This window comes from Electrona antarctica, assembly GCF_951216825.1.
Source record: "Electrona antarctica genome assembly, chromosome: 12".
Classification (NCBI taxonomy): Eukaryota; Metazoa; Chordata; class Actinopteri; order Myctophiformes; family Myctophidae; genus Electrona; species Electrona antarctica.
Window position 1 is genome coordinate 28813182 of NC_136793.1, and position 15762 is coordinate 28828943.

General features: G+C 41.3%; 1 protein-coding gene across 6 annotated transcripts; it reads right to left on the reverse strand.

Annotated features, from left to right (window-relative positions):
• Window positions 1-38: 38 nt before the first annotated feature.
• Window positions 39-15747, reverse strand: hnrnpk (heterogeneous nuclear ribonucleoprotein K). Of its 6 annotated transcripts, none has more exons than XM_079515882.1 (18): window positions 15664-15747; window positions 14457-14536; window positions 14196-14346; window positions 13535-13632; window positions 13140-13196; window positions 12136-12179; window positions 10439-10511; window positions 10062-10175; window positions 8311-8439; window positions 7737-8074; window positions 7103-7150; window positions 5844-5900; window positions 4651-4690; window positions 3804-3819; window positions 3341-3373; window positions 3081-3148; window positions 2355-2524; window positions 39-1335 (listed from the first exon to the last, which is right to left on the reverse strand). In XM_079515882.1, exons 3-18 carry the CDS (start codon window positions 14251-14253, stop codon window positions 1305-1307), a joined length of 1374 nt encoding a protein of 457 aa, XP_079372008.1. In that variant the 5' UTR covers window positions 14254-14346; window positions 14457-14536; window positions 15664-15747; the 3' UTR covers window positions 39-1304. The 6 variants fall into 6 exon arrangements, with proteins under 6 accessions (XP_079372008.1, XP_079372010.1, XP_079372009.1 ...); XM_079515884.1 differs by having other exon boundaries at window positions 10062-10169; window positions 15607-15733; XM_079515883.1 differs by having other exon boundaries at window positions 39-1044; window positions 15607-15733.
• Window positions 15748-15762: the final 15 nt, after the last annotated feature.

A 15762-nucleotide genomic window follows, 5' to 3' on the forward strand; every position in this document is an offset into this window, starting at 1 on the left:
TAAGCAGTAAGCAAGCATTTCAAAATCAATAGCCAGGATGGTAAAAAGTGGCATAATCTTTATTCATCAGTTTACAATTTGACAGTGTGAATTCTACAGCATGGAGAGGAAAACAGGTGTAGAACACAGGAAATTGCAGGGGCAAAATGGATAATTTCCACATTAAAGTCTCCCAGACATTGTCGTAACGAGCTACATCTTTCCATTTTATGTTCCAGATGGATCACTCAACAGCCTTATAAAAGAGTTCACCTGCCCTGTGTCTTGCATCAGGTGTACAACTGAAAGTAACAATCAGCATAATATTCTTCCACAAAGTCAGAGTCCCAAACTCACAATATCTCAGAACTGAAAACACTTCAAAGGAGTACAATTTCCAACAGCTCTTAAAAATAATAAAATGCTCCATAAAAAAAAAAAAAAGGTGTGGGTGGGGGGGTAAAAAAAAAAAAAAAAAAAAAAAAGAGTAGCTTACATTCTGCGCGTTGCACTGAGTGGTGATGGTGCACAACTGTGTGTGAGACACTATTACAGACAACGAGAGAAAGCACACCCATCCTCATACATACATACATACACACACACTGGACAGGTTTACTGGATTGACACACACTGCTAGACCTTAGAAAACCCATTCAAAAATAAAGTAAGTTTAATTTAGTCTCCCTTTCAAAATGCTCCAGAGGGCTTTTTGAGAGACCAGCATTTAAAAAAAAAAAAGAAAATAAACAAAAACAACTGTTACAGAGTGTGAGAAATATGAAATGGACTACACTCGTGAAAAATAAAATAAAAAAATGCAGGAAACCTACATTTTCTTTTACGCACAGGAATGTTGGGCATTGTTAATTATTTTTATTTAAAAATACAAAAATAAGATTCAAAAAGAAACCCACAATCCGGGATCATAGTCTGAGGGTGTGGGGTAGGGGAGGTTGTGTTGGAGAGGGACAGAGGGGTTGGGGAGGGGGGCAATCTGAGTCTGCATCAATCTGTCTCCTGGGGGGGGGGGTCTAGATGAACTGACCAGAGTACTGCTTCACACTGAAATATAAAGAGTACAAAAAAGAAACTAAATAAAGAACAATAAAATATAATTCAAAATACATTCAGTACATTAGGTATAGGTGACTTGGAGGGGAGGGGCATGGGGGGTGCACCAATCTTACATAAAATGGGCAGGGGCGTTTGGACTGGAGGGAAAGGGGGATGACAGAGAGAGACAGACAGAGAGAGAGGCAGAAGGATGTGTATCATCGATGGCAGGAGGAGGAAGAGGAGGACTAGGAAGAGGAAGGGTATGGTTAGTCCTGGTGTCCAAGCAGGTGCAGCGCACTGGGGAGGAGGAGAGGAAGGAAGAGGGAGGCAGGGTTAGTTACCATGGCAACACTACACACTACATACGACAGCAGTTCTACAGCTATGTTAGCATTTTAGTTATGCTAGCTAGCATCAAACAAGAAAAGTAGTGTATGATACGTGCTGATTTGTTGCCAAGGGAGACAGAAGAGGAGGAGCCTGTGCCATTTGGCAGACTGTGATTTGTTGTCGGTTGATCTAACTAAAAACAACAAAATCACTAGTCTTCCACACAGCAGCAGCCAGGGGAAGAATCAATCCACTCCCTGCATCACAGTGAAACGGCTTGGATGGCTAAACAAGTAAACATTCTGGATGATTTATTTGGAAGATTGTGACACTTTAAGAAACATCATGTCAAGGATGCTTCTTTGGTTTCAAAACAAAAATCAATCTAGAAGAATGTAAAATATACGTACAAATACTTTGTCTACTCATTCACAGCCATTTCATGTAAGAGGAAGGTTTGAACTAGTTGCAGGTTGCATGGGGAGGAAAGGAAGGGGGTTAGTTAACAGAAGAGTTAAAAGGCAAAAGAATTGCATAGCCCAACAAAGAGTGGGTTAATTAGAAACAGGATACAATACAAAAATATATATCCATATATATATTTCCACTCAATAAAACAGCAATTCTTAATAGGTTAAGTCAGAGGAATGGGAAAATGCATTCATTTGTTCAAAAAGAAAAAATCCTTAGAAATACTTTTCATGGCTTGTTTAACCAATATCGTTTACAATGTTAGTTCAATATCTGACATTCAGGCTCAGGCAGACCGGATTATTTACAGAGAGAATTAGTTCAGTGGTTTTCCAATGGTTCTATTCTATAATGTGGTTGCTTCTATAGTACAAGTTTCAAGACATTACAAACTACCAACTGGTACCAGTGGCAACTCATCTGCTCAGTCAAAATGCCATTCAAGTATTTAAAAGGATTTAGCTTCTACTAAGACCAGAGTTTTTTTTGGTCACAGAGGCGGTTTCAGAACTTGCCTGTTCTGCAGAAGGTACTGAGCGTTTTGGATCTGGTCCTGTGTACCGCTGATGGTGATGATGCGATCCTCAGAGCCTTCCAGAGGCTCATCAATCTTGATGGAAGCCCCAGACTCGTGACGGATCTGCTTAATCCGCTGGCCTCCCTTGCCAATGATAGAGCCAGCCAGCTATATATATATATGAGAAAGACATGTTCAGAATAAGAACACTCAGTGTGTCATTTTTCAATTAATAGTCAGCAACAAACAGGCAATATATTAAGTAACCCATGCACAGAGAAGAATGTGTCCCAATATATGCATGAAAATAAGGGGAAATATTCAGAATTTAAAACACATCTATCTACCATTACTTCCCTGTTCTGAAGTCTGCTGTGTATGTGTAGAATTAGTCACATTAGTAATTCACCACCCATCAGTAATCCCAAGTGCAGTGTTAATGGGGATGCCACAGTATGTATGATGAATAAATGAACGCATAAAATGTTGGTGGTATAAGACCTCAGGCACACGCAATGTGAAAAAATAAATGTTATCATGACTTATGGCTTTTTTAATTATTATTAAGGCTGTAAAGACATGGAGAGCAACAGATGTGCATGCACACATTCAAACCGACTGCATATCCATATCCCATGTGGTGATGCATGGTGAAGTACAGCAATCACAAACTGAATGACCCCTTGGCATGTATACATGTGTGGGTTTGTGGTGATTTACTCACATCTTTAGGGATGGTCACTTGTGTGGTGATGACAGGACCGCCCATGTCATTATAGGAGCCACGTCCACCTGAAGATGAAAGGAGGGAGCCGTGGAAATGAAACAAGACCCCAGGGAGGGGACAGCAGAGGGTGATAAAAAAGAAAAGAAAACAATTATTGTCACAATTGTCTAATATCCAGTAAAAATGCACCCACAATATACATTACATCATATACCAGCAAGTAAAAGTGCCCCAGCAAACATTTTATGGAGACTCACCTGACTGGTAGTTGTCCCAGGAGGAAGTGCTATCTGAGATTTAGAGTGTGGGAGAAAGATATTTAACATTGACCCAGTGAAACATGAGCCTGCTCATTGTGAGAAACTTTTAGACAAACACTGAAACCGTTACTTGATAATGCATTAACAGTCCTTGTAGGTCTTCTTCTGATGAGCACATTTAAAATTTAAAGTGCAATCATTCATTTAAAGCAATATTGCCACAGCACAGATAGGCAAGACAGGAGATCATAATCATAACATGTTTAAATTCTGATTCAGCTAACACAGAAAATGTTTGTATTTGCAAATTCAGAATTATGCTTACAACGATCTATTGGAGCAGTAAAATAAGCATTCAGATATTCAATCTCTGCACGCAAGAAAACAACAGATATACACAGAAACGCATACATTCTTGCAATATTGTATGAGTATATCCAATCATTCAAATATAACTCACCGTATCCACCGCCACCCTGTAAAAAGACAAGCGAAAACAGGGTTAGATACAGTACACACATTTCCTTTCATCTTTCCACACATGGATGGATCGATATGAATGTGATAGTGTATGGATGATGCAGCAGCCTTGTCCATGGAGCAGACTCAACTAAATGCCAACGGGTTTTCATCCATAAGCCAGACTCCTCCTCCCTCTCTACCCCCCTCCTTCCTGTCACACTCCCCCCTCTCTCCTTATGACTCCATCAGCCCCCATTTTCACCTGCTATTCAGCTGCTGCTCTGTCACCAGGGCAACAGGCGATTCAAAAAGCTGTTGCTGAGCAACGGCAGGCAGTATCCAGCCAGCTCTCGGAAAGAGGGGGGAAAGAGAGAGAGAGAAAGGGAGAGCAAGCAAGAGACCTTCCCGTCTGTCAACAAAGCATTATTATTGCCTAGCAACCTACCACAGCCACCCCCACCTCTACATCTCCCCCAGATCCTTCCTCTCCTAGTGGGAAAACAGGTTGGCCGTTAAAGTACATGGTGGAGGGCAATTATGGCTGATTATTGTGGGGTGTCTCCGCTGTGGTGATTATGGTCATTTGGTGGGAATGGCTTGCACTGTGATAAAGCTTGCTTATATGCATGGTCAGGTCCGGTATCTGTGCGAATGTGAATGCGTGGGTGCACATGAGTGGACGGTGGCTACGGTAATATTGCCTCAGTCTTTTGTCATTAACTACATCGGCACAATCATGGCCATTGTCTGCTGTTCGGGCCTATCAGCACGCCAACCAAAGGATGCCGGCACCCAATGACATGTCCGGGAACAGAGCTGCATGCACTTAGCCAAGGGTCACTAACCATGTTATCGCCATAGCGATCCGGTCTTCCTCTTCTGTCGCTGCGGACGAGAAAGGGAAGGGAGGGTGGGGGGGACAAGACAAAGTAGTAAAAAAAGCTCATCAATATTCAAACAAAAATCTCTGGTCTAGGTCAAACTGCCTCACACACAACGTTAAGATTACAGTATAAACACATTTCCTCCCAGCCGTCCACCCACGCAGTAACAGGAACAGCTCTGACAGTGTTATGGTGAGAGGAGTGACAGGTGGCGGTGGTGATGAGAGGCTAAGTCTGCCACTTCTTATCCGAAAACTGAGCTCAAATGAAGCCATCGGTTAAATACAATTCAACTTAAAAATGTATAGCCGGCCAAATTCTAGCGAAAAATGGGTACCAGATGCCAACTTGCTATTACTTGGCACAATTCACCTCTATCGTCACAGTAAGCACTCTTATACACCACTCCTTGTTTTTGCCATTTGCACCTACCAAGTGACATGTCTATATATAGAATACATACATGTGTCGCATAACCTGTGCAATATAATTGCTAAATATTTCTAACTAGTCTGTACAAAAGATTGTGCAGAAGATGTGTCTCATCATAGCATGGATAAGGGTTCAGAACAGATAGGCCTTTTTGGGGAGGGGTCAGAATAAATTATGGATTTAGATGGTTATTCATCTCAAAGCATCACTCTAGAGTCTAGAGGCACAGAATGAAATAAGTCTACATAATTCTTTCAACATTAATTGATCAATCTTGTTATTGGGTAAGTGCTTATATAGTGTAATTAGCAGTGAAAACAATTTACTCACTATACTACTAATCCAATCCCATCATAGTTGACAATGTTGACATTTTAAGAAGTGACATCACTTGACTGACTGCAAGCCATTAGGAAAAGCAGATAAAGATCAAAGGCCATATTATTTGAGCCTGGGTCTTCAAAAAGACTCCAAAATGTGGACTGTGAAATGTGGACAGTGGATGGGGTAAAGCCAAGGAGCTTTTACAAGCCAGGGTTATTACAGGCAGGGACTGAGTGGGACAGTAATGTTTACAGGATAAGACAGGAGGGAGCAGGTTAACAAAGAGGACAGAATTATCTTCCGTGGGGTCAGAAAAGGTGATGAGCAGGCACACCAGAAAGGTTGATAAGAAAGGGTAGGGCAATATGGGAGGGATAATATTGGACTTGAAGGGATACCTTGACGTTATGAATTCTAATCTGATTGGTGTCTTGGTCAGGCCCCTGTCAGATTTTCTGAGGGAATAAAAAGAATTCAGTATTTGTCAGCATTAAGGTATTTTCACACCAAGTCCATTATGAACACGCAGGACAAATATAAGAAAACAATACAGGTGCAATTTCTACGGACTGCAACCTTTCACACCAAGTCCGAAACGATTCTTTGCATCCATGCTGGGAAATGTTCTCAGCAGCAAGTAAATGAAAAACCTCTCCAGTGTATGGGGATCAATACATCTGGATGTAGTCTCCCAGAAGATAAACAATGACAGAATTTTATAGACAAGGTTGGGCTTCATGGTAAACACTGTAAAACACTTAATATTCTGCAGCATTTCAGATTATGTACAATCTGCCACAACACTCTTAATTTGCCATTTAGACCTTTTGTCACACACAAAAAACACAATGTTAGGTTTCCTATGTGATATATTTTCATTACCATGGCGTTTCTTCTACGTTATATGATGTACACATAATAAGGTATCCGATTGGTCACAGTTTTTATACATAAAACTTCAGCAAAAAATATATTAATTTGATGCACAACAACTTCAGCACCTCAGTGTTTCGTTTGTCATTACAGGGTACACAACGTTTTGGCCATAGTTGGCAGAAACGGACCGGACCTTCATCAGACCTGATGAACGCCAACTATGGCCGAAGCCATGTGTACCTTGTAATGACAGCGTTTTAAAATAAACGAAACGCTGAGGAGCAAAGCTGTACAGACTTTTATCCTTTCAGATTCTCATTTTGTGTCCAGCACCACCAAGGAACTGGATGAGCACTACGCACTTGTTTTGTATTGAAAATATAACGAGGCATGGCCACAGCAGGTTTGGACTTGTGAGCAAGAGGTCATAGCCATGTGTGTTCTCATTATCAAAATTAAATGTGTGGATGTTTTATGCAAAATAACACTAACTCTGACTTGGTGTAAAAGAACTAGTCGTGGTTTATTAGTGTTCTTCATGGACAGCGATGGGTAATAAGCTAGCTTGCTAGCAGCAGTAAACTTTAACATTGCTACAAATGCCATTACCTCATTTAAGTTTCTTGACTTACACATACCCCACCCAATTGTGAAAATTGCAAGGAAAAGTGAAAGAACAGACTGAAATTTCAAATGTCAGGGTATCCCTTTAAAGACAGCACTCTTTGAGCTAAAGAAAAGTCAAGTGGGAGGAGGGCAGAGGACTGGGGCAGAGACTTACTTTGACCTGTCATCTGAGCCACGGTACGAGTCATAGTAACGGTCATCTCTGTGGGCCAAGGTGAAGATGGAGACACAAGCGTACACACGCACACAGACACACAGACACACAAACAAATGAGCACATATGCTTTATGGAATGAGTTTGCAATGATTTCCGAATACTGATGAGTTTATAGAGGCAAGCATAGTATGACATTGGTCTACATGCACAATACTGGATCCAATTCATCCTATGAATGAAATCATGAAAACAACTTGAAGCCATGTTGAAAATAAACCAAGGCAGAGTAGAATTTACAGAAAACCCAACAACAGTTAGGGCAACTGCCAACTTAAGTTATGGAATGATATTGCAAAATAATTTCATGCACATTATTTCTGGTGCTCCAGAACTAAACAAAATAGAGAAAACACTCAATGAAGAGACAGACGGTTTTGAGAACAACTCAGTGGTTTAGTTAGTAGGACTGTGCAAACCTTTGCGGCCAAACAGTTAAGATAAAACAAAAGGGTTCGCCATTTTATTTTAGTGAAGATGCCGTTTTTCTCTTTTTTTTTAATACACAAGTTGCCCGGATTAATGTTAGATATGTTTTTGGTTTTTTTACACACACAAGCAATTGGGTTCTTACCCTCCTCTGTGTGGGGGTCCCATGGGCATGCTGCGTCCTCGACCACCTCCCCTACCACCTCCACCCCTTCCAGGGTGGGGAGGTGGTGGCCCTCTGCGGGGGCTTATCTCATCATAGTCCCGACGGGAAGGGGGCATGGGGCCTCGGGCCCCCCTACCGGAGGGCATGCGGTCAAACCCGCGGTCGCCTCCGCCACCACGGCCACCGCGCATGGGGAAACCCCCCATGGGCCTACGGCTACCCCCTCTCTCTTCAAACATCATGGTGAAACCGCCATAGTCATAGGTTTCATCATAGAAGTTTGGGTCGTAGGGCTGGGCACGTCCTTTAATAGGAGCCTGATAAGGGACAGGCCAGGGAAAACATTGTGATGTCACCAAAAACGACGGAAATCTGATGGGGGGGGGGGGTACATGCTGTACTCCTATTCATAAACATATACAAATATAATGGCAGCTAACTGGGTGAGATTACAAGCATAATCCATTGAAATTAACTACATGAAAGGGGTGACCACACCCTATGATCACATTTTGTTCTGTACAAAGTCCTAACCGTAGAAAACATGACTTACATCAGCTATGAGCTCCAGCATAGTCTTGATGCACTCCACCACCCTCTCCGACTTCCCTCCAACCAGCACCACACGGTCTGTTGACTGAGGACAGCACTCCTGAAACAGCTTGATGCTCGTCTGCGTGTTCTGGACAAATGTGCATACACAAAAAAATGTTAGACATAATCATTGTAAAACAAACTCTGTATGCACTGTCCACAAATTTGATAGGGGGTTGGAAATTATATTATAAGATCACACATTTTGATGTTGAAGAGTTCCATCACTTTACAAAAATCAACCATAATGGGACTCTAATTAATGAATTCAAACCAAATGGCACAGCTGCAACCTCAACAGTGGTACTGTAATGCCTTTGCTTCAGTTGGCCTCATCTTTAATGATAATTTTGCCATAATCTGCCTAAATGCTTCCACAGTGCTTTGGTATCGAGATTATTCGATCAGCAGCATGGCTTGGCTCTAATTCCCCCAATTTTGACATTAGCGCTGAGAATAGCCTACGACACTCTATTCTCGCCAAATTGATCCAAGCCCCACATACAAGGCTGCAAAAATGCGTCCACATTCTCAGATATTTGTTCATGTGGACAACATACCTTGTGCACACTTCTTTGCCAATAGACTATGGAGCCAGGTGTAAACCCTTAATTCTGATGGCCTGCCAATTAGCCCATTGATATGCATGTTAAATATTTCTCCATATAAATAATCGATCATTTCAGTAGCAAGAGCATCAAAATGTCAACCAGGCCTGCAGTAGGCTAGGCACTGGACAAATGTGCATGACATTATTTAACCCATTTAGACCTGAGGCAGATTTAAAAAAAGCATCCTATAACCGAAGGTTTTCTGAAAACCTTCAAATTCTTATTAAAAAAATAAATGATGTTGCTATATGAGCCAGAGGTGTATGTGACACAGAGGGCGCAGATGGCATTTAAGGTAAAACAACGTATAGGTAACCCCAGGTCTAAATGGGTTAGAAATACGAGGAAATGAAACGGTATCCAACATCAACTTTAACGACCGCCCGACAGGAGTTTATGTTGCACGGTAAGACTACGGTCATTAGTATTATTGTCATCACCTGGGTGGGTCAGTCATGTAACTTTCCCAATGTTAAGCGGTGTATGTGTTCAACAACACAGCCATGCAAAACAACATCGACAGCTATGAGGTGACGAAAGCTTGTCTTGCATACCAACGGTTGCCAAACTATTTGGATTGGCATTGGACAATTTCTTTTTGGGGTGGGGTTTAACGAAGGGCTAATGCGGATAGTGAACACATTATAATAGTTTGAAAATGAAATCCTTCAATGTAGATGTAGAAACAAACAAAAAAAATCACACCCGTGTGAAGTGAGGGGCACTCTTATCATCATACATAATCTCATTCCGGCCAATCACAATTTGCGTCCTGACTTTTGTCTTCAATGTTTGTGTTTCCACAAACACTCAAAACTGGCGATTCATTGTCAATGGCATTCAATGTTTGCGCGTTTGCACAAACACTCAGAACTGGCCCTTCATTGTCAATGGCATTCAATCTTTGTGTTAACACAAACCCTCAAAGCTGGAGATAGGAGGGGCTTAGCGCACCACAAAAATAAATGTGACAGCCCCAACATGAAAAGCAAAATTAAGGAAAGTTATTCTCTGTACAGGCATCTGTGACTATGTATGCTCAATTCAACCAATTGTAGCTTATTTAAATGACTAGCGATTTATTTGGGAGTGTATATACCTCTCGTAGCTCCTTGATCTTGGCCCCCTTCACACCGATAATAGAACCAGCCAGGCTCTGATGGATCAATAGACGCAGCTCGCAGTCGAAATCCATGCCGTTGTAATGCTGGTACTGGTGAGAATTATCAATCTGTTAGGACTGTACTAAAGTGACATAAAATGAATTAACAAGAACTCTCTCTCCCAGTGCTTTACCTGTGACACAAAACAGTAACTCTTAGCGTTCTGATATTCATCTTAAGTAAGAAGCATGTACTTGGGATGCAAATATAATAAACTGCATGGGCAGTGCTACAACAAAGATAAAATAGGAACATTTACTGTGATATACAGTAAGAGATGGCAGCAATGTGGAGCAGAATAAACAAGACTCACCTCCTCCAGAGTTGGGATGATCTTAAGCAGTATCTCTCCAACTGTTTCGATGTCTGCGCTGATACTTAGGATGCTTTAGATCAGACCCGTCGATTGCAGCGTGGAGTACAGACAGGGCGCAGCCAACAGAGATTAACCAGAGGAACACATCAGGTGGTGGCGTGGTGCCATCCCGAAGAATAGGAAACAGTACTTCAGATTAAGACAATTCAGAACGTCCCTTCAAAGAAGAGACTTGACCATAGAGAAAGACCCACACATATATATCCCATCCAGCGCTGTGACTAACCAGGCTAAAAGGAGCAATTGATGTACTAGATTTAAAAACTTTAACAGGATTGTAAGCTCAGTAGTATCAGTTATGGTCACAGAGAATAATGCTTAACTATCCCTACATGATCAAAGGTAATTAAAATTATATAAATAAAAAAAACACATTAGTCTGTTGCCCAGGGAAAGACGGGAAAACAGAAGACATAAAAGGCAAAGTGATTGTGTTTGGTGACCGTTGGAGGGGTGAGGTGAGGTGATAAGTTTAGGACGATCTGGGACTAAAAAAAAGCACCAGTGGTGCCAAAGAGGGAAAAAAATAACCTGAAGCCAAAAGGGATGGATGCACACTACAAATAATGTGTCAAGATTATGCCCGAAAATGCTGCACCAAATATATTTTAAAGATCTGGGCGTCGGCAAAATTAATCATCTAGCATTCTCAATTTGAGGGTGGGATATTATTATTAGCACTTCGTTTTTTACTGGGTAGTTAGTTTATAAATAATTTTGTTGTCTGCATCCTCCCCAATGTTGCAAGACAATAGCAAAAAAAGAGTTGAAACTAATGACTCAAAATAGATTAAACTACCAACAGAATAAACTGGAAAAACCCTGATAAGAGTGCTAAAGTGCAGTTTGTACATGGGAGAAGGGTGGCAGACGATAGACAGAAAGTCGAGAGCAACAGAGCAGGTTATGCCATGGAAGGAGGCATTTTTCACCGCTCAACTCAACAGTTTTTAAAGGGATGAGGGAAGTGACAAACATAAGACCATGGGACAATGAGGTGAGCAAGAAAAGAGAAAAATAAATAGTCTTGCAATTTCAATAGCTCCAACAGTCAATGGCAAAGATCAGCTAGGCAGGAGATCGAAAAGAAAAAAAATACACACTTGAACCCTAGGCTGGCCTTTTTCCACACAGATTTAGCTCAATGTGCAGTCTTTAACAAAATGATGCATCACAAGAAAAGCATGGGATGGGGCAAGAATGATATGACAAGCTAAAAAACAAACAAAACACCAGTACATTGATTCTGAGAGGGGGAAAAGAGGTGAGGAACGCAGAAGGTAATCATCACTTATAAATAAATAAAAAACAGACATATTGAAAACACTGGATCAAGTTATAGAGTAGATCTGAACAGACTGCAAAAGATTTTGTAAAATCCTGACATCACTTGCATATGGCTCATTGACACTGTCATGACTTTAAATGGAGGCATGTAAACAGGATGTTGACATGGCTTTTACAGGATCAAGAGGCAGATTTGGACATGAAGAAGGCATTTTGCTTCAGATTAAAATACTTTGAGAACAGGTAGGTAAAACAACAGTGACTTGACAAAGGCAGGATGACTATTTATCTTTTCTTGTTTTTTGTCCTGTAGTCAGGCAGTGAGAGGGAGGAGCTTAGGGACATACCGCTCAGGCCCACTGCTGTCTGGGACTGACACACTGGCATTGAACTGGGCGTGGCATGGGCAGGGGCCAGATGTCAATCAAGTAAGACGCCCATTTAGGGACAGGGCACGGATTATGGGCAGGGCCAACCAGGGTGTCAGGTGGGCGGGCGCAGGAGGGGCCATCCAGAACATGGGCAACAGAGGAGGAAGTGGGCAAAAAAGTCAACAATAAAATAATAAACAGGGGAGAGGGAAGAGGGAAGGGAGGGGAAGAGGAATACATTTTAATATACAGGCTCTACACTGGTCAAATGTGACTTCATTTTTAATCTCTCAGAGTTTGGTTTGTCAAAGAGAGAGGAGGAGAGGGTGAAATTGGGTAATGGGGTATTGAGAGATTTAGAGGGGTAAAATGTTGGGAAAATAGGCAGAAAGAGGGACAATGAGAGAGAGGGAGCAGCTGGGGGAGAGTGGGAGGAGGAGAAAAGTGTGGAGGGGCAGAGAAAGAGAGACGTAATGACATTGAATGAGTTGAGAGTTGGCCAGGTTGCTCAAACATCTCCAATAGAATGACTAATGGCAGTTGGCGCTACAAATGATCTCATCTTCACCACACTGTGCCCATTCTAGAATTAGCAAGAGCATCAGTATGGCTTCGACCAAGAAGTTATAATCGACAGTAGACATTATGCAAAAGTAAATGGACTTGAAGTTGGACATTTGCCCTTTGTGGGGGTCAGTTCAGCGGAGACAATCAGATGATGCCTATGTGATAAAAATTATACACTAACCCAGAGGGGTCGTGTGAGACAAGCTCATGAACAGTAAACAAAACATTAACCTCTAGCCAATAGTTTACATAGATGAAGAGACCCATTGCTAAATTGAAACATGTCGATAAAACAGTCAGCCACTATTTGCACTAAATCTAAATCCAATCCCTACTGAAGTGCTGTTATATTTGCTGGTAGGCTGTGCACCAGTAAATAAATACAATTTGGAATATACAGAATAGATACTCACGTCTGTACGAAGGGCTTTGATGTTTTTGCCACCCTTCCCAATTACAGCTCCTGCATTCTAAGGACAGGAAAAATAATAATTATGAAATCATAGAAAGGCAAAGAAAAAGGGAACTAAGTGTTAAGGTTCCACAAATACTGACATTTACATAATGTCCCCCCCCCCACACACACACACACAACTCTAAAATACTGAAAATATAAGATTGCTAAAATAAAGGAGACAGATGCACAAACAGATGACAAGAATATAAAGTAACCACTTAAAACCTATATTCTATGGCAGGCCCCCTCGTTTCTTCCCTCCAAGCAAAATCTTTGCTGAATGCTCAGAATAGGGATGCTATGGTTCATATGGTTAGTGACAAAAAAAAGATGAAAGGAATGCTGATTTACTTTGCTCTGCAGGAGGATGCGAAGCTCAACCATCTCGTCGGAGTTCCTGGATCGCTTGAATGATTTCTGATCGTCTGCGTCCTCCGCAGGGCGCTTACCTGGAATAAGAAGATAAATTCACACATTAGGCACACACAGGGGAGGTATGGCCAACACGTCCTCATACAAATGCTCAAAATGATAAAAGCCAATTATTTTTTGTAACACACTACCAATCGACAAGTGAACATAATTACCCCCACAGTACATAATTGTCATAAATATGAGCACATGTATGCATTTAGAATCATATTCTACATGACATTCCCCTGCAGATTTATTGGGAAAATGAATAACCATTTCAGCCTGGCTTTAAACATGAATCAGAGTGATGCAGTGAAATATGGTTCTGCAACCTAGCTGTTGCATGCATAGTGGGTCTTAGTGACACCTAGCTCTGTCAGGAATACTAAATGGCATGTCTGACTGTCACAAATTTCAAAAGACTGAGAAATGAGAGAGAGCGAGAGTGATGACACCACCATTGCCTTACTATGTATTGAACAATACTTGTGATGTTCTCATTATATAGATTTAATGTACATTTTCAACTTACTTATATACCACACACAATAATTAAGGACCCAAATCTATTATAATCATTTTAAATCTACTATTTTACCGTTTGTCTCTGTGTTGCTGAATGAGGTCTCTTCTTGCTGTTCAATTTCTGTCTCCATTGTCGGTGAACAGCAGGGAGGGGAGGGCGGGCACCTCGGTCCTGGGAACAGGCAGCGTCAGGCGTAGAGGAGCAAGAAAATGTGCCTGGTGATCTGTGGTAGTTGGCCAGCATTATCGGGGGAGAAAATGGAAAAATGTGAGCCTTTTCAAACAAAGTCATGAAGATAAAAAGAGGGAGTCTGGCAGAAGGAAAGAGACTCACTGATATTTATTGTCAAGAGGAGGGCGTGATGATGATGATGGGCGGAACTAAATAAGCAAGGACCAAACACTGGCGCCGACCTGTCAGGGGGAGAGAGACAGAGCCTGATTGGAATGCCCGAGATGATTATCAAGGAGCATTTTTATGATGGCAATATTTTAAACATAGGAAATGCTGGTATATATATTTTTTTTCTTAATGGTATGTCTCTCACCCTCACTTGGCTGATATCGAGTATGATATTCTGAATCAAATAACTACCAATTTAAAAACAGTGTGTGTGTGTGTGTGTGTAGGACTTCTCTAACATGAAGCAATAATTGGTTTGCAATAAAAAAGAAAAAACACTACATTCTATGATTATTTATTTTTTACACTACCTGCCTGAACTCACTAATACATAGTAAACTCCGTGTTATTATCAATGTTTAACTCGAAGGATGAACAATGGATTTTACTGTGTGCAATGACTATGGGCACTTATGCAGTTATCCATCACTACTCAATGGAAGACCAAAAATCGATGTTAATAAACCAGCACACAACACACACACACACCATTTCAATTCAATGGGCATTATTGGCATGAGAAAACATAAGTTTACATTGCCAAAGCAAATAAAATACAATCGAAACTAAATGTATGTCAAATTGAAAGTCAGAATCTCAAATAGATCAATGTATATGTACCGAGATCACTCGATGCATACACACAAAGCTGCAGGCCAGGCCGGGGCTGGAGGTAATGCTAACTAGCTAATGTTAGCCATTATAAGGAAATAGTGCGTCGAGGCCCGATTTAAAGGTTCGAGCTCTGGCATTATTATTTTTTACAGTTTAGTCGTTTTCTCCCAAGATACAAGAACCGCGAAAATGATGCGTTTCGTATTGCGAGCATGAGAACGAGCTCACAACATTTATCGAACGAACAGTACAAAGACTGGCCTAAGAACGTCAAATGTTCTCTAGCTTAGCATACACAGCTAGCGGTGAGCTACTGCCATCGCCATATTGAAATCACATCGCCAAAGAAAATCCGGAGCTAGCTGCCTAATTCCGCAGCATTAGCGAACTGAAGCTAACTGTGCGCTAATCTCTTCACAGAGTAAAACATATTGACATCTACAACAGAGAGCAACAATTATAATACCTGTTATTGTTGTTGTATTCATCAGATTCTGAAACGACACACGAAAAAAACACCTACCAAGGATGCAACACCTCGCCTTGTTCCCCCTTCGTTACAAACAGGAAGTTATTGCACACGGTAGGCAAGGCGGCCTGATTGGTGGATCCAAATGTTGAG